This window comes from Emys orbicularis, chromosome 10 (assembly GCF_028017835.1).
Source record: "Emys orbicularis isolate rEmyOrb1 chromosome 10, rEmyOrb1.hap1, whole genome shotgun sequence".
Taxonomy (NCBI): domain Eukaryota; kingdom Metazoa; phylum Chordata; order Testudines; family Emydidae; genus Emys; species Emys orbicularis.
The window spans coordinates 86,513,705-86,537,859 of record NC_088692.1 but is presented as its reverse complement, the minus strand read 5'-3'; the positions used below and the strand labels follow the sequence as shown (position 1 = coordinate 86,537,859).

The 24,155-nt window shown below is 44.7% G+C and overlaps 1 protein-coding gene across 1 annotated transcript in view; it reads right to left on the bottom strand.

Annotated features, from left to right (window-relative positions):
• Positions 1–24,155, bottom strand: part of IQCH (IQ motif containing H) — a 112,351-nt gene that overhangs the window by 22,589 nt on the left and 65,607 nt on the right. Inside the window, exons 15-16 of the mRNA XM_065412129.1 lie at positions 14,169–14,289; positions 12,638–12,924 (exon numbers count right to left, since the gene is read on the bottom strand). Coding sequence (XP_065268201.1) covers positions 12,638–12,924; positions 14,169–14,289 — 408 coding nt within the window. The remainder of the gene's footprint in view (positions 1–12,637; positions 12,925–14,168; positions 14,290–24,155) is intronic.

Sequence of the window (24,155 nt, the reverse complement as noted above, 5' to 3'; positions counted from 1 at the left end):
AAGCCGTTTGATAAGTCTCTTACAGGCTTTCATCTACAGTAATGTTATTTTAAATCTTCAGTTTCAATGCTACAAATGTCAGAACTGATCAAATGTCATGATTTTAAAGTCAATCTCATTCTGATTCATGGATCTACTCAGGATTGGCAATACTGAAGAAATGAAGAAAAGGCCCTATAGATGGGGTTCCATCAAAACAAACCATCTCTTCGAAGGGTTTCTTTCTGTCAGGCTTCCTTATTGAGAACACTGACTCTCCCCAGTGGATATCAGGGTGAAATCCAAAGGAGATGAAATTGGAAGTCATGTGAAGAAGTTCTCCAGGATACCTGTTTCCCAGTCCTTCTGGAAAGACACACGCTTTCCAGAGGAGCTTATGACCAAAGTTCAAAACCAGACAAATTTCCCTTCCTCAGGGAATCTGTCCTTCAGCCAAACACAGAAAGGAGGTGCCAAACCCAGGAACCAGACTGGCAGTTTTAGAGCCTTGTCTCTATGAGAAACTACCAGGAACTTTATCTCCCTCTACGCTCATTCCTTTTTCAGAAGCTGCTGAAATACCCTATCCTCTTCCCAGCATGCCTTGCCAGGCTGGTCTACAAGTCCTGCCACTCTGAGATTACATTTACCAGCAAAGGAGAAAGGAGTTCCAGATCATCCTGCACTTTAAGAGCTCCTGTCTCAGGCCCAGATCCGCAGAGGTATCAATGGAAGTTAAGAGCCTAAATACTTTTGGGGAGCTGAGCCTCAGTCCCCAAACAGAGGCAGTAGTTTGGGCTTCCTTCCTAAACCCTCTACTGACTCACAGAAGCTGCTTCCACTTCTCAGTGGCTGCCCTTCTTGTCCCACAAGTCTGTCTTTATTTGTTCAACTAGAATGGAGTAGTGTTGGTTGCATGCACCCTCCTCATCAGCCTTAAAGAACCATAACACTCCATTACATGTCTCCTAATATTTTATCCTATCTAATAAATAATAAATAAGGCACTACTTAAACTTGAGATATTGCAGATTCCACAATATTAGGCTTCCATCACAATTCTGACAGCAGGTGCCAATCTGGACACAAGAACAAATGGATATAAACTAGCCATCAACAAGTTTAGGCTTGAAATTAGATGAAGGTTTCTAACCATCAGAGGAGTGAAGTTCTGGAACTGCCTTCCAAGGGGAGCAGTGTGGGCAAAAAACCTAACTCGCTTCAAGACTGAGCTTGATAAGTTTATGGAGGGGATGGTATGATGAGCCTGCCTATGATGGCATGTAAGCCGATCTGTGACTGCTAGCAGGAAATATCTTCAATGGCTAGTGATGGGACACTAGATGGGGTGGGCTCTGAGTTACTAGAGAGAATTCTTTCCCAGGTGTCTGGCTGGTGGGTTTTGCCCACATGCTCAGGGTCTAACTGATTGCCATTTTTGGGGTTGGAAAGGAATTTCCCCCCCGGGTTAGACTGGCAGAGACCCTGTTCCCCCCCCCCCCCCTTCCGCTGCAGTATGGGGCATGGGTCACTTGCAGGTTTAAAGTAGTGTAAATGGTGAATTCTCTGTAACTGGAAGTCTTTAAATCATAATTTGAGGACATCAGTAACTCAGCCAGAGGTTAGGGGTCTGTTATAGGAGTGGGTGGGTGAGGGTCTGTGGCCTGCAATGTGCAGAAGGTAAGACTAGATGATCATGATGGTCCCTTCTGACCTTAAAGTCTATAAGACTCTGCATACAGAAGCCTTTCCTTGGCACTAATCATTTTTGTAATCATGCTTTGTACGTTGACAAGACTGCACACGGTATCCTAGATGTCACTGATTTATAGAACACCTTCCCACTATTTCTGTATGGGTTTCTCTCCCAGAACTTCTACATTTTAACAGTTAGCTTTTCATTTTTTGACCATTACTGCACCTTGAGCAGAATGTTTGACAGCAAATAACACTCAGGTCTTTTCCAGAGTGGCTACAGTTAATCTGAACGCAGTAACACGTATGAATAGTTTAAATTATCCTTTTAAAATGTGCAATATCTTGCACTGGTCAGCACTGCAACTCATCTGCCACTTTGCTGCCCTTCTACCTAGCTCTAGCCAGATTGTGCTGTCCAGGCAGGGTGCCCCTGGACCCAGAATTGTGCAGGAGAGACTCCCCCAAAACAAACTATGGGGGCACTAGGACCCCCAAGTGGTGCCTCCCTGGACAGCCCCAGTCCATATGGCCTTGTGAGAAAACTGCAGAAAGGAACTAGCCAGAGACTCCAGCCAGCAGGAGCAGAAGCAGCCAAAGCAGGAACCTTTGGACACTCAGAGATCTTAATACAGTTTTGACTAGACTTTCTGTCCTGTGGTGATTGGCTATCTGCTCCAACCCTCCTCCTCCCTCAGTCTCTTCATCTCAGTTTCACTCCACACCTGGCCCTGTTACCCTCTTGTCCCCTGCCCGTTCCCATCACTCCCCCCCCCCCCTTCCCTTTTCTTCCATTTAGCTGATTCCCCTCCTAAGTAAACCCACCTAAAAAACCAAACCAAACTATCCTGGCACTTAATGAGGTTTGCAGCCATCCCATTGTTCACTCTGCTTGTGTTTATCCCTTCCCCCCACCCGTCTTTCTTGTTAATTTAGGTTGCAAACTCTTTGGGGGCAGGGACCATCTGCTACTCTGTGTTTGTGCTGCACCTAGCACAATGGGGCCCCATTCTCAGTTGGTCATGAGGCACTACTATAATAAATGCGATTAAGAATTAATAAGGTTGAATAGTACCTTACTCTATGAGGAATCGCACTAAAATTAAGCCTCATCTTGACTAACCCAAACAGTTTTATATTGTCTGGAAATTGCTCATCCTCTTTTCCAGGTCACACACTTATTAAACAACAAAGGTCCTAGTGCAGAACCTTTCAGCACCACACTGTTAAGCTTCTGCCTTGTTGAAAATTGACTCTTTGTTCCTACTCTGTTTCCTGTTTCTTAGTTTCTGATCCATGACACTACTTCACCTCTCACCCCATGACTATTTAGTTTCCTTAATAGCTTCTTATGAGGGACTCTGCCAAAGGCTTTTTGAAAGTTCAAATATATTATGTCAGCCAGTTTTCCTTTATCTGATTTTTTGTTGTCATGTTCAAAGAATTCTAAGATTAGAAAGGCACAATTTCACTTCACAGAAGCCATGCCGGTTTGCCCCCATCATCTCATGTTCAGCTAGGTGTTTTATAATTTTACATATTAACTTTCCATACTCTGCAACTCATAACTGTCCAGCACAAGAGATCATTGCAATTATTCTGCAGGAGAATTCTGAATCTCTGCTAGCCTTTTCTGTACTACTACAAGAAGCACATTTCAGAAATGCAGATTTCTGAAGAATGCTACAAATTGTCTAAATTTCTTGTAATGATTCATAAAACAGGTATAGAGACCTGGTCTAATTTTGCTCTTAGTAACACCAGTGCAAACCAGGATAACTATAACGAAGATTAACACTTAGACCAGATCTTAGCCCAAAGATTATTATTGAACTTCCTTCAAAAAATGCTAAATAAATGTTGATGTAACTATAACGTACAGTATTTAGAAAGATGGTAGAGTTTACTAGATGAACAAATATGAAATCAGTATTTAGTAAGACTATATTGTATGGATGCAAAGATTGTGAATAGTAAAGTTAAGAAAATCCAGTGCTCACTTGCACTACCTTAGCTCTGTGCTTTCATCAGATCTTAAGCTAAGCACCGTCAGGCCTGGTCAATAGTGAACGTCTAAGAAAAGTCATTGAGTCATTAGGTGGTATCCTTCCTTCCGGGTGTTACAGTGGTTTAAGGAAGGACAGTCTTGTTTGAGTGCCATCATTCCAGGTGAGATCTCAAACAAATATTCTGCCCACTGCTATCCTTAAAAATCACCTCACATTTCTCACAGTAGAGGTGGCACCCTTGGTGAGGTGTTCAAGCTAAATTCCATTGGCTAATGGCCTACATAAAATTTTCCTTTGTAACAGTAAGTTAGACAAGGCATACTTCCCCTTTATTTCCTAAACTGTTATGTAGTGTTCAAATGGGAATGCCACCTTCTAACCCCCAGAAGTGGCTGTATTTCAATGATCCTTTTATATAAAGTTTGCTGCAATCTTTGAAAAATGGCACGGTACAAATGTCAGGTAAGCTCCTTAACCCTGCGTTGCTATGTAACTTGTACTGAATGGGCTTGCATATGCTTTACCATAAAAAATAATACTTTGGTCATTTATGAAACATATTGTTTTCTGACTTTTTAACTCCTACTAGAATAGCATTTGCTGTGAGCCATGCTGGAGTCTGTGATGAAAAGTACACAAGGAATCACTTTGTTTGCACCACCCAAAATATAAATACTTCTCTTTACTAATATTTCCTCTCTCAAAGAACACATTCAAACTCTGTTGTTTCCATGATTGCATTCAAGCATAATTTCTGGATGTGTCAATATTTATTTTTGTATTCTATATCCCATAATATGTGCCCACAGAGCTGTATACATTTTACAATGTTTGTTTTCACCAATAAATACCATTACCTTATTTATCTGTTTGGAGACTGACTTTGGCCTTTATAAAACTCTTGAAAACAGAGCACTTATACAAACAAAAAAGAAAACAGACCTTGTCAAGCAAGGTAAAACAGAATTTAAAGGCCTCTAGCTTCCTTGATAGTAAGACACTCATCAACTATACACAGTTTATAGCAGCTTTTGTTAAAGATTTTGTTTTCAATCTTTGGGTTTTTGTTTTTTTTATTAAATTAAGGTCAGAACCCCACCCCCTAATAGTCTTCTTCTGATCTCTTCCATCTTATCAGTGTGGTGCCTTATTTCTATTCCCATCACTATTACATTTCTTCCTCTTTTCTTTCTCTTGCTATCAGATCTCCCTCAGCTGTTGTGATTTTTAGCAAGGGTGGGTTTTCAAAGCATGTGGATTGTATTTTGATCGTGTTTTGCAGTGCCCCAAGTGTTTTGGCAGAAGGATGTTTTGTAAATAAATTATTAATATGAATCAATACCCCAAAGCAATAAATAGTCAAATCAGTGATACAAATGTCTCTCTCATGCTTTGGAATATACAGAGATGCTCAGATCATTTGGCTGAAATTGTGCTGTGCCTCCTGGAAGCGCAGCACAGAGAGGCATAGTTCAGAAGAAAGAAAATGTGCAAAGGTGGCTTTCAACCACTTTAGCACCCTCGCTTTTGTGAGCTGCTCTGGCGGTTTCTGTCACCCTCAACATAATTTAGAGCGGCCCCTGCCTGCTCTAAATTACTGTGCACTCCTCCCAACGGGACTGCTCTCTCCCCTCACTTGTGACGTGCTGGGCCTGTGCAGGGTAGCCTCTAGCTGTTCTACAGAGTGCGTTTGCCAGTGGAATTCTTCCCAGGCCAGCTCCAGGGCTTTCAAGCAGTGGTGTACAGATAGTAATCATGTGATGGAGAATCCCTCTCCTTATGTTGCTTTATTAAATAAGAAGGCATTTGATATGCCATAAATATCTGAATTGCAGACAATACCCCTATTTTTGTGATCTGACTAGCCAATAAGGTAGGTATTAATTCTTTGTAAGTGCACAGAAAGTGAGTGATGGTTTGCTTTGGGCCACCAACTGCTCCCAGCTGGTCATTAATCCCCAGGACATGCCCTGTGCCTGGACTGTTGTTGCTTACATAAAACGTTAGTTAGCTTTTAAATTAGGTCTTAATTTATGTGCAGATATCATCTAGTGGTGAAGAAAAGTCTTGATCAGAACAGCTTGATCCAGGGCACTCTCACTACCCGTGCATAGGAAGCAGAAATTTGTAATTTATGAACCAATCTGAGAAGAAGCGATCTATGTCCCAGGTCCTCCAAATATGTGCATGAGAAACTTTATACACGTGAGCAGGCCCATGCAGCTGAGTGGGATCACATGTGTGTAAGTATGTACAGGAGTGGGATCCATGGTAAGAGACTGACATGTCATCAACACTGTGTTGGACATTATTCAGAGGGGGCAACGCCCGGCCCTTAAAAGGTGAAGTTGGAAAATGGAGAAGGATGAAATCAGGAGCGATCCAATCTGTCCAAGTCACGCACTTCCAGTATTTTTGCTCTTCCCCAAACGGGTGACTCACAGCACATAGAGGGTCCTGTGGCACCTTTAAGACTAACAGAAGTATTGGGAGCATAAGCTTTCGTGGGCAAGAGACTTGCATCTGAAGAAGTGAGGTTCTTACCCACGAAAGCTTATGCTCCCAATACTTCTGTTAGTCTTAAAGGTGCCACAGGACCCTCTGTTGCTTTTTACAGATTCAGACTAACACGGCTACCCCTCTGATACTTCACAGCACATAGACAGAGATGTGTAACTTGGAAGAAGGTAGAATCCTGAGGCAAGCAGAGAGCTCTGTCAAGTCTCGGGCAATGTCACTCCCTGGGCTTTTCCATCAAACAGTTGTAGGGTGCGTTTCCTTGCAGCAGACTCAGTCCTGAACTTACTCTAGTGCTAAATTCTGAGGCTCGGGGGTGGGGGGGAGGGGAGGGAGAGGGCACAATGCATTCAGTGGTAGGCCTCATCTTGCCTCAATCTTCAACTACCTAAAAATCTGGTTCAGATTCAGGGCTGAAAGGAATCCCATCCCTTCCCTCACAATTTAGTGTGTTCCCAAACCCTGGTCAGTGAGGATACATGTCTGCTATGTTCCCTCATCCATTGGTCCCACGGCTTGGGTGGGAGATATGGCTTGTTCAGGAGCTGCTGAGCCTCCCTAAAGCTGTGAGGCCTCTAAGTGGTGACTCCCCCGGAAGGATGTCTGCTACAAGATAGGATCTCGGAGGAGAGGGGATGAGAGAGGAACAGAGTCTGCTCCAAGGAAGTCTTGGAGATCCCTCTGGCAGGGGTGACGGGATGGGAGGGGTGAACATCTGACAACACATAAAGCAAACTGTGTGCTAACTTTGGAAAGTGCCCAGTTAATGACAGATTGAAGAGATCAGTGGCTAAGGATTGGGCTGAGAGGGGACTTGAACAGACTGGAGGGACCAAGAGAAACAAGCATTTCTATCACACATTAAATTGTCTGACACTAAATTGCATTCAGTATAAGCAGGCAGACCTTGTATATTTGAAAAGGCTATAGTATTGTATGAAGCGATGTGTTCTCATCTCAAAGCAGGGGACCTGAGTGCACAACACACTCCAAGGAGCAAGAGGAAAATACACCTTAAATCATTCTGTACCTTTCAGCCTAGGATTTCCTGTGCATGCTGTTCAAATTGCGCCATTGAGACATCGACCTGGTGCAGAGCTGGCCCATCACGGAAACTATGGGAAGGACTGCACCCCAGGGAGGCACAAAGCCATCACAGGACCACCTCCTAGCCTTCCTCATGCTTTCAAATGATGACATGGCCAGGGGATAAGGGTGAGACCATGTCCTCCTTCTCATCTTCTCTTGGTCAATATGCACCCCACGGGCTGCAAGGGAGGAAAGGTCCCACTGTTTCCCTAAGTACAGGCTCTTTGACAGTGACAGGCCCTTGCATGGTGAGCCTGATGAGGTGGGCAAGGCTCCTAGCAGTCTCTGTGTCCCCACTCCCACACAGGACAATCACAATCTGGCCCATAGACTCTTGTTCTTCTATTCTAATGCGCCTCCTCAAGGACCGCTGCAAGACCTTAGGCTGTAGTCAAATCTTGACTATTTTATCATTGCAATATTAATGCAAGCTTTTCTATGATATCAGCCAGCAATGATAACTAACCTGGGATTGTTCCGCTTGTTTGATCGACAGTCTGTGTTATTTATTCAGCATATAGAGATTAACCTGTTTGCTACTGCAACTCATATACGGAGGCAACATAAATGAGACACAAAACAACATGACAAAATATGGATGTTGCAAGGAAATACTTTGCTAACACTAACTGTCTTGAAAAATGAAGTAAAAGATTTTAAACCACGCTTGGAAGAGAGAAATATGGAGTTTAAAAATCTCTTTTTTACACACACACACACACACACACACACACACACACACACACACACACACACACCAGTCTGCATGTGCAAATGCAGGAGTTTTTGCTCATGCCCGAAGTGTGGGTTCGCACCCATTTCACCCACAATTGAAAATCTGGCCCCTCACATTGCTTGAAGAGTTGTGTTTATGTAAAAGATACATATAACTTTATGAAGGTTTCAGGGATTTTAAAGTATTTAAATACTGTTACACTGTACTGGTAACAGATGTTCAATTATATCTTTAATTTTTAGTTTTACTGAAAAAACAATAGATCATTTGATATTTTCTGTAAAATATAACTTTGAAAGGATGCCTAAGTATACAGTGCTTCCAGAAAATTTATTTGAGCCTTTCAGCTACTGCATTAAAACCGGTACTTCTGAAATTAGCGTGAGAGCGTTCTAAGAGTCTAATAGGATTTCTTGTTTGCCAAAAAATAGTGCTTTCAGAAGCACAATCTTTTGTGTAATCTCTCTCTCTCACACACACAAGAAGACAGATGGCATCATTAATTGCCTCTATATCTAATTAAGTTTAAAAAACTGTGCTTAAATAATGCTAAAGTTGTGGTACAAGCTGACAAATGGAGGAAATTTTAAGGTAGAATCATTGGGAGGGAAAACAAGACAGAATAGACAGGAATAATAAAAGAACAAACAGCATTAATTAATTGTAACTTTCCTGGCTTCTGTCAGGATGTGCCACAACCTTAATATGATCTAGAAAGTGTTTCTGTATTTGGATGGAATCCTGGCTCCACTGATGTCAATTGCAAAACTCCTGCTGACTTCAGTGGAGCCAGGATTTCAGCCTTTAACCAAACCCAAGCCTGACCCCAGATGTATAGTACCTTCCCTCTTAACTTGTGTATATTTAATTTTAAACATTCACTTTAATAAAAATTTTAAATCTGTTCTTATTTGTTTGTTTTTAAACTTTTCATGGAAGTTATCCAATGAGGCTAATTTCCAGGACAATCCAAATCACACCACTTGAGCACATACATATTTTGGGTCATGTATTTACAGTGGTCCCCATTTCAAAGTTAACATCTGCGATCAGTCACCACACAGTTTCCTCTACACTTACAATAGAACATGATGGTCATAACAGTGGTGCCATTACAGAGAGTTAACTTTTGCCAACAGATACCACCCTGTAGTAACTTCTGGGCTATAAATGAAACCCTGTATTTAGGCCTTTTCCCCTCCTCTTTTCACAAAGCACATAGGCTGGGATTTTCAAAGCAGCCTGTGGGAAGTAGGTGCACTAATTCCATTGAATGGATTTGGGCATGTCATTCTCTTAAGGTCCTTTGAAAACCCCAACCATGCTGCATAATTTACCCTATTAAATACATATGTTAATATATGCAGTTGCACCTTATAAATATAGTAGAGCCTTAATTATCTGAGCCCCTTGGAAGACAACACCGTTGCATAGATAATTAGGAGTTTCTACAATCAGGAGTCAATAGGAAAGGAGCCAGCAGACAGGAAGACGCTGTCAATTTGTGATGTAAACAGGTTTGGGTTCTGGGACTTTAGTATTTTGATATATTTCCTGATTTTGAACATGTGTATTTGTACCCAATAACTGTATAGCAGCGCTCACAACAACCTGCAAAGACTCCACCTTTTTGTTAAAGTTTTATCATTAGTTTTCAGTCTCTAAACCTGGCTTTCATTGTTGGCCAATTGTGTAAATTGCAAAATCCCTTAATCTCAATTCCCCTTTTAATATAATAACATGATTTTCTTGCTTTTAAAGAAGAAAATATTCAGAGTAGTCGGAATTTGGTTATTAGGATGTTTTTTGGTGGATGAGTTCATAATGACAGAGAAATCTGACCGTATAACAAAACAAATGCAAGATTACTGAAGATCAGCAAAACACATGACAAGATCAATATTTTGTCCCACAATTTTGTCAAAGCTGATCAGCCTCGTTCATGCCAGAAGGAAAAGGAAATAAATATGGAACAAGAGTTAGCAATTTTCAGCATGTTTCAAGCTAATAAAATTAGATCGGTCGTTTGCATTATGAGCCCTTCCAGAAAAGATACTAAAATAATGAAATCAAAAACGGTATCATTGTTTCCAGCACACACTCGAAATAATTCCTTTGTCACCTGCTGATGCAGTGCCCCATCCCAAAAATATGCTCTAAAGAGGGTAACTCACCTCTAATTGGATTTGTGTGTACACTGCCGCTGTAAATCCGTGCTCTTGATTGTGGGTTTCTTGGTGCTGCAAGCTTAAGACCATCTGGAAAGAAGCAACTACTAGAGCAGCACACCCCCTGAGGAATCTGGATGTTGAGTGGGATGGTTTATAAGAAAGACTGTGGTCCTAACTACTCTTCTTTCTCTCCGAGCTGCTGTAGGTAGCAGCGTGTTTTGGAACTGATACTCTGCCTGGTGGATTTATTACATCACTTTTCGCCTTGTCAGAAGTCTGATACAGCTGACAATGAGATTTCGCTGATTGCCTTGCAGACTCAGGCAGGGGTAGATGGAGTTACTTGAGCAGTTCTGATTTTACCTCTTTAAAGACAAGCCATTGCTCATTCACAGTAAGGGCTCTCCCAGGCAGGGTTCCACAGGATTCTGTTTGGTCATCGCTCTCATCTACTTCATCTGCTGCTTTGTGCCTGCTGTAGGTTGCACATTGTACCACAGCTCCAAAAACTATACTGGGCTTCCTAGTAGAGTCGCTTCTAGGCGTAATTCAAGGAGTGGCCCTATTAAAAGCCCAGTCTAAAACCCAACTTTGCTTGGCCCTGGCTCTTTGAAAGACTACCTCTCACCCGACGTACCGCTGCAACAGCTGAGATCAGTCAATATCACTTCATCTTACACTGTCTAAATCTGAGTATCTGGAAGCTGGTGCCAGGGTATTTTCAGTGTAACTCACTGTACCCTGAAACTCACTTCCACAGTTCATCAGAGAGGGCATGAGTCTGTTGACCTTCAGGGCACAGTACAGAGCCAACTCTTCTTCTCAGACCTTTGCCTCAGAAGGCTGGACGGGGGGAAAGTATATTGTCAGGGCCCCATCTATTCCACAATTCTGCAGCCACAGAATGACTCCTTTCTGCAGAATTGTGCAGAACCTTCAGGACCTAAGCTCTTATTGATGTAATTCAGCGTATCATACCATAATCCATAGAATTTTTAAGAGAAAAAAACGAGGTTCAAACTAGTCAACCTTCTGCTAATACCAACACTTTACCTTTAAAATATTAATTGGGGGGAGGAGGGCTAGATGGCTCAGAAATTGGCAATTAAATATAGTGCATCAGACCTCTATGTCACCATTTCAAATCAGGACCAGGCTGGTACAACACAGGAATCATCAGCCTGTGACAATGATCCAATCAGTGATCAGCTGAACAAAATGAGCGGGGGATTTCAGAACAGTACAGAGTGGAAAAATTCCACATCACAAAACCCATCATTGTAATTGGTTCTACTGGAACCCTTGTAGTCAGTCTCGAGAGAGATGCCTGGATTGAAATGAACCAACGATTGAATTGGTAGAGTGACTGAAGGAGGTTCCTCTAGATGATGGTTTAGGCACGTTAATAGAGGAGTGTGACACTTGCACTTGCATTGCTTGCGTGGAACCTGATCTCTGGAGTTAAATCTCTACCACCATCTTTCTGGTAACTTTCACAACCACTACATTTATGAAAAAGATATTTTGCACTTGTACAGCAGTTTCTATCCAAAGAACTCAAAACACTTTCAAATACAGTATTACCGAAGTAAGGCTCACGAAAGCTCCAGGTGGAAGTATTATTCCCATTTTAGAGATGGAGAATTGGAAGCACAGAAATGTCAGAATTTGTCTGCAGGGGAAAAGTTGATTAGCTCAATGAGTTTTTAAATGTAATGCCTTTAACATGATCTACTAGAGCAGTGTTTCCCAAACTTGGGACGCGCCTTGTGTAGGGAAAGCCCATGGCGGACCGGACCGGTTTGTTTACCTGCCGCCAGGGCCGGCGCTTCCACTAGGCGACCCTAGGTGGTCGCCTAGGGCGGCAGGATTTGGGGGGCAGCATTTTGCCGCCCTCGGAGGAAATTCGGCGGCGGGGGGTCCTTCCGCTCCGAGTCTTCGGCAGAAATTCAGCGGCGGGTCCTTTACTTGCTCCGGGATCCGCCGCCGAAGTGCCCCGAAGACGCGGAGCGGAAGGACCCCCCGCTGCTGAAGACCCCAGACCCCCTGAATGCTCAGAGGAGAAGCTCTGCCACCTAGGGCGGCAAAAACCCTGGCACCGCTCCTGCCTGCCGCGTCCGCAGGTCCGGCCGATCGCGGCTCCCACTGGCCGCAGTTCGCTGCTCCAGGCCAATGGGAGCTGCTGGAAGTGGCGCGGGCCGAGGAACGTACTGGCCACTGCTTCCAGCAGCTCCCGTTGGCCTGGAGCAGCGAACCATGGCCAGTGGGAGCCGCGATCGGCCGGACCTGTGGAGGTGGCAGGTAAACAAACCGGCTCGGCTCGCCAGGGGCTTTCCCTACACAAGCGGAGTCCCAAGTTTGGGAAACACCGTGCTAGAGTCTTGTGGGATTTCAGATATTTCAGGTATTTCTAAATACTTCTGTATTTCTGTCCAACTCACCTGCTGCTCCATTGTTTGCGGGTGGATGAAAGTTACAAGGTCAACTGAGAAGTAGCCAAGCACCCCTCTAGATTTGCAGGCCTCTCCAATTTTTAAACATAATGAATTAAGAACTGCTGGATCAACTGAACACTGTGGAACAGTGGTGCCAGATGATTGCAAAGGACCATCTGCATGGATCTGATCTCCGGATGAAACTATCCTTATGTCTCCCATTGGCTCTATCAGCATATCCACTGTAAGGTTGGTGACATTTTCTGAGGGTGGAAAGGCTTCTATCACACCGCCTGGTAAGAAAGGAATTTTTTGTTAGACTTGTAACAGAATTCAAACTCCAGCATTTTTAGAGCCGCACAGAATTCAGCCAACCACATCTATTGCACTCAGACACTATGGTGAGGACTGCTACAGAAATGCCTTAAATAAATAAATGTAATAATAACTGTGTAGCTAACCTCCGTACATCTCTTGGAAAATGAAGTGTATGCAGGGCCAGCGCTTCCAGTTAGACGACCTAGGCGGTCGCCTGGGACACCAGGATTTGGGGGGGGCGGCATTTTGCTGCCCTCAGCGGCAATTCGGCGGTGGGGGGTCCTTCCGTGCTCCGGGTCTTTGGCGGCAATTCTGCGGTGGGTCCTTCACTCGCTCCGGGACCCACCGCCGAAGTGCCCCGAAGACCGGGAGCGCGGAAGGACCCCCGCCTAGGGCGCCAAAAACCCTGGCGCCGCTCCTGAGTGTATGTTCTCTAAATAACAACACGACATAGCTGTTCATAGGGAGAGCATTAACAGGATTATTTGGCATTCTGTGTTAACTTACTGTTGCCTATTATATAATATTGGATTCAGCTATGATAAATGATCATGTTTTTTATACAATTCCTAAATGTGACAGTGGGTGCTCTTTTGCCAAAACCATTTTCAAATGGGAATCCTGATCTACCCTTGACTCTTCTACAGATAATGAAATCCATGGAATGTATCAAATTTAATATAACTGCAGGGCACTTCACTCCAGAAACTTACTAAACATGCCTGATAGAAGAATGGCTTGGGGGTTATAAGGTCCTTGCGAATTCCTCCCCTCAGTAGGCAACAAGTGCTACATGCAACTCACTTTCTGGTCCAGCAGGATGGCAAAACCACACTCCCACAGTTGTTTCCTGTCCAATAACTCAGAGGACTGAACTACTTATAGTTTTGGATGCCACAAGTCCACATGCTGACATTTCCTGCTGAGCTTCTTTGCCAAAGGCAACATAAGCTCCAATATATTAACACAAAATTAAACCGGTTGGTCCTTATTCACTCAGAATAGTGTAGGAGAGGTAGCTTCAATGTTCAGGTTAAACACGTGAGTAGGATATAAGAATGATAGAATAATTGCCTATATAGAATTCTTAAATGGACAGTTAAATATAATGTGGAAATAAGAAATTTTTAAACAAGCCCAAGATTAACAAGAAGACGGTATACAGTATGGTATAATTACCAATTATAATACTTAACAGGAACTTTGCAGTCTTATTTACCTTGACTAAGAAATGTTTGGAGGAATTTTTCCCATGTAGGAAATCGTTTCTCATTGACTGGCTGTGCGTGCTGTGCTAAAAGGCCCGGGAGCTCCTGGGAGATCTTCACCAAAGCTGGCTCCTGCAGAAACAAATTAAATAGAACCACAAGCAATTTTACTACAGAAATGAAAACTGCTTGTGGGGTGATTAAAAACCAGGCCTCCAACAGGCACCAAAAAAAAAAAAAAAAAGTGGTTACTGTTTACTCACAGTCAGACAGGCTTTTTAAATTTTTCTCCTTACATTTATCCAAAACAGTCTTTTTTTCTGACAGGCTGATTTGTTTTCAGCGTAGCATCTATTCTATTATCACTTTCATCAGTAACATGACCTTGTGATTGTAAATGACATAAAAGCCTTGGTCATGGCTTAGTGATCAATATCAACAGTCGATAACTTCTACGATATGTGTATTTTAAAACGGAAAGTGTTAAAATGGCTATGGTTTCCAATAATACTCTTCCTAACTCTTTTACTTTTATACTCAAGGCAAAACTCAGCATTTTAGTCATCATGAATTTGGGCGCGCCCATACAAGGTTGGTAGCGTTACACACAAAGTGTATTTACGATGGGAGGTATCCTTGTAAATCTCTACAATTTGTCAGACAAGCAAACTAGAGGATTGGTTGATGGCTCTCTAGCTTTGGTTGGAATTTGATTTTTCATATTATAGGATATAAAATAGCCTCAGTCCCGCCCAGTATTACCACAAAAACCATCAAACATATCTTGGCAAAAACTAACTCCATTGTCTTTGCTGTTCAAGAGGCCCAGAGGTGAGCAAGTATGTAAAGTGCCAGGACCCTGACTCTAAAGCCCCGAGCCCTTCTTTCTTGCTGCTTCATAAGCACTTTCATGCTTTCCCTGGGTCTCTTTCTTTCCGTTTTACATACTCTTGAAATGAGAAATGTCCCATGCTCCAGAAGAGGACCACTTATCCGCCGATCCTGGCAACATTCTGAGCCCTGATCTTGTTTTGGCCTCGGAAGGTGCTCAGTATAACTTTGTGATTAACACTCTATAAATATGAACAAAACCGCTACCCTGCATGAGCAATCAATGAATCCTGTTACTTCCATAACATGCAATGTGACATAAAGGGGTTCTTTAATTCATATTTAATACTATTAATTTTGGATTTATCTACAAAAGGTAGCAGAGGACGTATGGCCCAGAGGCTAAGGGCAACAGCCTGGGATAGGGGAGATCTGGTTTCCATGCTCTGCCAGAGACTTCCTGTGTGACTGTGGGCAAGTCACTTAGCCTCTCTGTGCCTCCAGACCCCATTTGTACAATGGGAATAATAGCACTGCCCTATACCACAGGGGTGTAGTGAGGGTAAATACATTAAAAACGGTGAGGTGCTCAGATGTTACACAGTGCAGGTGATATAAGGACCTTAGAAGTATATATATTTTAAATGTCTATCGCTTGTTCTAGGTGCCATTTACAAACCTTTTAAAAAACACTTATCGTCAATAAATAAATAAATTTAGCAGCACAACATTTCACCCACAGCCAAAACCATCCCAGATGATTAGCCTGAAATAACACAATACCATCGACCTCTGCCCAAATTACCACCTCTCAGCCTGTTCCCTGCTCTTCCAAAGCCTGAGCATAACACATGGGTTTTGCAGGGTGCCCTGAAGGTTAATAGATTTGGGCTATTTTGGGCCAGTGAAACCAACTGCATCATTTGGCACATGACGTTTCATTTATCAGCTCGTCCTTCCTCCGCAGTGTCCAGTCCGGGATCCACATCAGACAGAGGTCTGGCGGTCTAGGTCTTGTGTGAGAAGAACACAACACAAGAGCAAGTTTACAGGAAAGACGTTGCTTACTGCTGGCCCTCATCCTAATCCTGGGCCACGTTCTGTCACCCACACTGACTAGTCCCTTACTCCTTGAGTTGTCCCACTGATTGTTTTTTATTTTATATTTTTCCATCTGTGTCTGGTTTGGAGGCTGGGACGTGTTTCGGATGCTGGTCTTGCTACTGTCACCCATGCTTTAGTCACCTCTAGAACTGTCTGCTCTGCGGTGCTCTCAGCATACCACTACACCTTAAATCCATCTGCAAACTGAAGCTGGTACACAATGCAGCAGCCTGCTTGTTGAGTGAGGTTTCTTGCTGTGAGACTATTGCATTAACACTGTGGGATTTGCATTGGCTGCCTATTGACTTTTGTGCAGAGTACAAGGTGTTTGGTTTTGACCAGTTCAGGCATGGGACATTCCTGTCCGAGAGAATGGTTCTTTCCCTGTACGATAGACTTGCACTTTAATTCTTAAAAGTAATGCCCCATATCAATAATGCCACCAAGAAAGAACTCTTTTTCGTCTTCAACTTAAGTTTCTCATACCAGCCTATAATACAAACTGGAGTTCCTAAGAGCAGCTACTCTACGATCGAAAATACCAATGGTAACTGCAGCTGATTAGGTCTCCCTCTGAGCAGACAACCACAGGATGCTGAGACACTAATGGTGTGATTTACTCCTATTCCAAACTGTGAGGTCAAAGATCAGAACTGTAGCCAAACAGTGACATAAAGCAAAGTCATCTAAGCAGGAACTGTACCAGGGAATTCAAGATGATTAAAACATCAGAACAGTGAGCAAAGACCAATTGGGTTCATCAGGGCTTGTGTTTTGCTTTTAAATATAACTATCCCAAGAAACTGAGAGAGCTAATGGTTACATAAGAATGGCCATATTGGGTCAGACCAATGATCCATCTAGCCCCCTATCCTGTCTTCTGACAGACACTTCAGATGGAATGAACTGAACCAGGCAATTTATTGAGTGATCCATTCCCTGTCATCCAGTCCCAGCTTCTTGCAGTCAGGGATTTTAGAATACCCAAAGTATGGGGTTGTGTCCCTGACTACATGGCTAATAGCCATTGATGGACCTATCCTCCGGAACGTATCTAATTCTTTTTCGAAACCACTTATACTTTTGGCCTTCACAACATCCGCTGGCAATGAATTCCATAGGTTGACTGTGCGTTCTGTGAAGAACTTCCTTTTGTTTGCTTTAAACCTGGTTCTTATGTGAAGGGGTAAATAACACTTCCTTATTCACTTTCTCCACACCATGCATGATTTTATAGATCTCTATCATATCCCTCTTTAGTTGTCTCTTTTCTAAGCTGAACAGTCCCAGTCTTTTTAATCTCTCCTCATAGGGAAGCTTTTCTATTCCCCTAACCATTTTTGTTGCCCATCTCTGTACTTTTTCCAATTCTAATACATCTTTTTTGAGATGGGGGCAACCATCTCAAAACAACTGTATTGTTACCTATACAATTAATATAAATACAACGCAGTAGACAGAAGTTTTCTTTTCAGTGATTAATGCCATTGAGAGGTCAGAGCTACAAATCAATATGCACATCTCAGTAGGTTCAGCAATACCTCCATCATACTGAGCCTGATCATTTAGATCTAATGACTTTGGGCATGGTGCAATTTAAAAAACAAACACACACAGATATGTGGGATGTGGATTGAAAAGATTTTCATAAATTGATTTAAAAAATCTAAAATTACTTCCAGTGTGTGTTGTGGTATTTGGGGCACTGGGACCACATCTGTATAAATACAAATCTCAATTACTGGCATGCGATAGAGTTGTGTTAACATTTTCCATTGCAACAATGTTAAGGAATATGAAGCCACTTGCTCGGTATTTTATAACTGTTTCTCCTTTTGAATACTCAATTTTTCCTTGCAAATAGGTTAGAAATAGGTCACTAAGCTCTTTTCCTCAACCACTCTGCACCCTTAATAACACAGAGATGACTGACATTTCTGCAAAAGGGTTCAAACTGATACTCAACAAGTCATCACTTGCTACAACTGATCTTACTAACTACTGCCCAGTGGCCAGACTCCAGTTCCTGAGCCAGTTGATTAAGACGCTGGTGAAATATGCCAACTCTGGCAATACTTGATCTCCACTAATATTCTTGATCCCTGCTAGCTAGGGTTTAGACCATGACAAAGCATAGAATGGTACTAGCGAATGGTCTCCCCTTAGCCATGGAAGATGATCAAACATCCTTTTTCACACTACTACACCTTTTGGAAGCATTTGATGCTGCACTCTAGTGAGATATTGTTCAATTTCCTAGAAAACTTGTAGGGATCAATAAATGGCTTTGGTCTTTCTTAGCCAACCAAACCCAGAAAGTAGTGATGAGAAGCTGCCCCTTCACCTCCAGAGCTTTCACCTGCTAAGTCCCACATATTGTTCTTTACATGACACCTCTGAAGGAGATTGTGAGACACCCTGGGCTCAAATACCAGCCTTATGCAGACCACACACAGCTGTACATCTTCACATGAAGCCAAGGAAATATTGTCTCCCAGCTATGACAATGACCAAGGAAAATCAACTCATAGGGAGAAGGTGGCTTTAAAACAAACCATCACATTTTCCAAATTTTCTCAGCAGAAGTGGGATCAAACCCACCTGAAGTTCCCTTAATAATCTAGTCCCTAGCTGAAGCACCTCCATCACTGTGTGCCCCTAGAGTGGTAATACTGCCAACTACAAGGAAGTATAGCAGGGAGGAGAGAATACATTAAAATAAAAGTCAAACCCCCTCAAACCAGTAAGTCAGACATTTACTCATGAAGCCAGACCTTTTAAAAAAGTCTCTGATCTTCATGACAATTTTATTTAAATTGGACAGTAGCTCAGCAGAACTTACTCTTGCTATCTCAACTGTGGCCTCAGACTGATGCAGAATTATAGGTTTACAGCAGTTAACCTCTTAGCTCATGTTTCTCAGTGCCAGCAAAAAAGGGTCGGCACAGATTTTTGTTGTTGCACTTTACATGACAAGCCCAGGCACAAAGTCTGCTTGCCTGCACTTTACCATAATGAAGGATGAGCAAGAAAAATAAAAGACAGTTACCTTTTCTGTAACTTCGAGATGTGTTGCTCATGTCTATTCCATAATAGGTGTGCATGCTCACCACGTGCACCGGTGCCGGAAGATTTTCCCCTATCAGTACCTGTAGGGGAGCGCCCTAGCGACCCCTGGAGTGGCGCCTCCATGGCGTGGTATAAGGGGAACTGCGCGCTGCCCCAACCCTCAATTCCTTCTTGCCAGACAACTCTGACAGAGGGGAAGGAGGGTGGGATGTGGAATAGACATGAGCAACACATCTCGAAGAACACCAGTTACGGAAAAGGTAACTGTCTTTTCTTCTTCGAATGATTGCTCATGTGTATTCCACAATAGGTGATTCCAAGCTTTATCTGTTGGAGGTGGGAAGGAGTTAACAACCTCTCGGGATGGAGAACGGCCCTGCCGAACCTGGCGTCCTCCCTGGTCTGACAGACAATCGCATAATGCGAGGTGAACGTGTGAACTGAAGACCACGTGGCAGCCCTACAAATGTCCTGTATGGGGACATGGGCCAAAAAGGCAGCCGACGAGGCCTGCGCCCTAGTCGAGTGCGCCTTTACAATTGGTGGTGGAAGGATTCCCGTCAGGTCATAACAGGTACGGATGCATGAGGTGATCCAGTTGGAGATGATGAGTGGAGATCGGCTGACCTTTCATGCGCTCGGCCGAGGCGATGAACAGTTGCAAGGACTTTCTGAACGGCTTAGTCCGCTCCAGGTAAAAAGCCAGAGCCCGTGTCACATCCAGCATGTGGAGATGGCGCTCCTCACTGGATGCATGGGGCTTGGGGCAGAGGACCGGCAGAAAAATGTCCTGACCCATGTGATAGGCGGAGACCACCTTTGGGAGGAATGAAGGGTGTGAGCGGAGCTGGACCTTATTTTATGAAATACCGTGTACGGGGGCTCGGAGGTCAGGGCCCTGAGTTCTGAGACCCACCTAGCCAACGTGATCATAACCAGGAAGGCCACCTTCCATGAGAGGTGTGACCAGGAGCATGTGGCTAGTGGCTCAAACGGGGGCCCCGTGAGACAGGCCAACGCCAGGTTTAGGTCTCACTGCGGGACTGGGGGGCCTAACATATGGGAAGAGACGATCCAACCCCCTAAAGAATCAGCCAGTCATAGCATGGGAGAATGGCCCTGCACCAGCGGATGGAAGGCCGATATGGCCGCCAGGTGCACTTTGACTGACGAGGGCGCCAGGCCCTGGGCTCTAAGGTGAAGGAGGTAATCCAGAATAAACTGGATCGGGGCGGCCACCGGGGAAATGCCCCGCTCGTCCGCCCATCTGGAAAACCGAGACCACTTTGCCAAGTAGGCTCGGTGTGTGGAGGGCCGCCTGCTTTCTAGGAGGATGCGCTAAACCCCTTCTGAGCACATCTTTTCCTCCCTACCTGACCACTGAGCAGCCACACCGTGAGGTGGAGTGCCGCCAGGTTGGGGTGGAGGAGGTGTCCCTGGTCCTGGGAGAGCAGGTCCGAGTGGGATGGCAACAGCCATGGCAGGGTGACCGCCAGGCCCGTGAGGGTCCTGTACCAATGCTGCCTGGGCCATCCCGGGGCAATCAGAAGGACCCGGGCCTTGTCCATCTTTATCTTTTCCAGGACCTTGCCGATCAGCAGGAACGGGGGAAAGACAGAGAAACTGGCTTGACCAGGACAGGAGGAAGGCATCGGAGATAGCACCCCATCCCAGCGCCCCCTTGGAGCAGAACCGGGGACAGAGACGGTTCTGCCGAGTCACGAATAGGTCCACCTGGGGAGTTCCCCACACTTGGAAAAGTCTGTGCTCCACTTCTGGGTGGAAAGACCACTCATGCTGAGAGAAGAAGTCCCTGCTCAAGCGATCCGTCTGCGCGTTCCGGGTGCCTGGCAGATGAAAGGCCTGTAGGCAGATGTCATGGGCTATACAAAAGACCCACAGCCTGAGGGCTTCGCGGCAGAGGATCAGGCCCCACCTTGCCTGTTGATATAGAACATCGAGGCCATGTTGTCCGTGAGGACCCTGACCACCCGGCCCTCCAGGTGCGAGCGGAAGGCCATGCACGCCAGCCGTACCGCCCTGAGCTCCTTGACGTTCATGTGGAGGGTCAGATTCTGAGCCGACCACATACCCTGGGTCTGAACATTCCCCACATGGGCCCCCCATCCCAGGTCCGACGTGTCAGACACCAGTTCCAGCGACAGGGCTCTGCCCCGAACAGGACCCCTTGGAGCATGTTTCTTGGGGAGGACCACCACCGTAGGGAGGTGATCACTGGCTCGGGCACCGTGAGGACTTTGTCCATCCTGTCCCTGGCCTGGGAGAACTCCGAGGCCAACCAGAGCTGGAGGGGCCACATCCTGAGTCTGGTGTGACAGGCCATATACGTGCACACCGACATGTCACCCAAGGGCTGGAGGCACACTATGGCTGTTGTCACAGGAAACCTTGTGACTGTGTCGATGAGCCCCTTCAGGGTCTCAAACCTGTCCGGTGGGAGGGAGGCTCTGGCTGACGAGGCGTCCAGGACCGCCCCGATAAACTCTATGCGTTGTAGCGGGACTAACGTGGACTTGGTGTTGTTTACCAACAGGCCCAAAGTGGTGCACGTGGACAGAAGGAGCACCACGTGATCCCGCACCTGCGACCGGGAGCTGCCCTTGACCACCCAGTCGTCCAGATAGGGGAAGATCTGGACCCCCCGGCGCCTGAGGTAGGCCACCACTACCAACATACATTTTGTGAATACCCTAAGGGCAGTGGACAGGCCAAATAGGAGGACCATAAATTGGTAGTGTTCCTACCCCACCGTGAAACGGAGGAAGCGTCTGTGCCCCTCGAATATATGAATGTGGAAATACGCGTCCTGCAGATCGAGGGCGGCGTACCAATCCCCGGGATCCAGGGAGGGGATGATGGAGGTCAGGGAGATCATGCGGAACTTGAGCTTCACCATGTACTGGTTCAGGCCTCGCAGGTCCAAGATGGGCCTGAGCCCCCCTTTGGCCTTCGGGATAAGGAAATAGCGGGAGTACCCCTTGCCTTTGAACTCCCCCAGTACCGCTTCCACCGCCCCTAGGCTCAGGAGCCGCCCCACCTCCTGCTCGAGCAAAGCCTCGTGTGAGGGGTCCCCCAGGAGGGACGGGGCGGGGGGTGGCTGGGTGGAGAGGAAGTAAACTGGATGGTGTAGCCCCGGGAAATGGTGTTGAGTTCCAAAGCACCTTCACTGGCGGCAAGAAGGAACTGAGGGTGGGGGCAGCTCGCAGTGCCCCTTATACCACGCCATGGAGGCGCCACTCCAGGGGTCGCTAGGGCGCTCCCCTACGGGTACTGCTGGGGAAAAACTTCCGGCACCGGTGCACGCACACCTATTGTGGAATACACATGAGCAATCACTCGAAGAAGAATTATTTTTTCTCAAAAAATATTCCTGGCCCTAGAGCAAATAGAAATTTGCAAAGCTATGTGACAATAATAGAAGCCACAAGAGATGATGTTAGGACTGGAGGTGGGGTGTCTGGAAGGAACAGGTAGCAGATCTAGTTGAGAAAGATCAGGCAACAAAGAGAAGCCTGGTGAGAAGAGAAAAAAGAGAAGAGAAGAGAAATAGGTTTAGAAATAGAAAGAGAGACCCAGGATAGAAAGAGGCTCTGGAGCGGAGTGCATGAGAAAGGCCTAGGGCTTATAGATGGAATCAGAGTGAAAGGAAGCTATGTGGGCCTTAGAAGCAAATAGAGCAAAGAAAGAAATCCCAGATAAGTAAAGATGAATGGGAGAGATAAGGTAGGAGAGGTAATATCTTTTATTGTACCAACTTCTGTGGGTGGAACTACACAGAGCTCTTCTTCAGGCCTGAGGAAGGAAGGGCTCTGTGTAGCTCAAAAGCTTGTACCTTCTACCAACAGAAGCTGGTTCAATAAAATATATTACCTCTCCTACCTTCTCTCATATCCTGGGACCAACATGGCTCTAACGACACTGCAAAAAGTCGAATGGGCCAGAGAAGAACAATACAAATGGAGCTATGGCAATACCAGCTGAGGATCTGCCCTGCTTTGTATTATGTCCGACCCTATTTACTTTTATATTCTTACTAGCACTGGCAACCATGGAAAGAGTCCAAAGCTTATGTCCTGACTGCTGTCCCACCGTATTGTAAGTGCTCCCTTGTTTGCAACTGACAAAGAATGGATATTCTTTCTCGTCCAGACAGGTGTATGATATCTAGAGCGATAATCTAGGCTAAAGACCAAAAACATTTTGAAAGGTTGGGGGAAAAAACAGAAACGGTTTTGGACATGATACATTGCCTACCACACACCTACTTAACGTTTAAAAGCTGGTTTAAGAACGAACATTTAATTGTTAACTGCAAATTTTAAAATTAAAAAGTGCCAATTTTGCCTTCCATGAGCTAAAAAAATATGTTCTGGGAGAAGGTAACATCATGTAAAACAGCCGTCATTACCAAGTAACACAAATGTTTTTTGTATGTAAAATTGCTTTGTAAAATATTTGCTCCATCTGCTGAAAGTAGCAAAGACAATTTTCCCTGATAGCTAATGGCCCATTTCGGCTGGATGGCAAGCAATTCACCGTGGTTTCGACTTGCATTAAGTAGAATGGAGAGAACACTACACAGAATTCTCTACTTATGTAGTATTATCTACTCACTGCTTCTTGAGAGGCCCGTCCCTCATTATTGTGGCCTTCGTTTTGGATCAGCACACAGGGTTGCTTTGACTCAAGAGGCTTTTTGTCAAACTGAGGCACATATGCTATGCTTGGATATGAGAGCACAAAACAGCCACTTTCCTTGACTACAAGAACAAGGAGGTTAGTTCTCTTTCAACTTTCCAGCACTTAAACTGCTGTTCCTTTTTTCACACCACATGGGGCCATGGTTTTCTCTTCTGGCTCATGCTGTCACTCTGCACGCTGAGGATTTCAATATATAAAGATCAAGCACTTCTTTTAATTCTAAATTCAGCTACATGCACACACAAAAAGCAGAGAACATTGTCCTAGTCCAA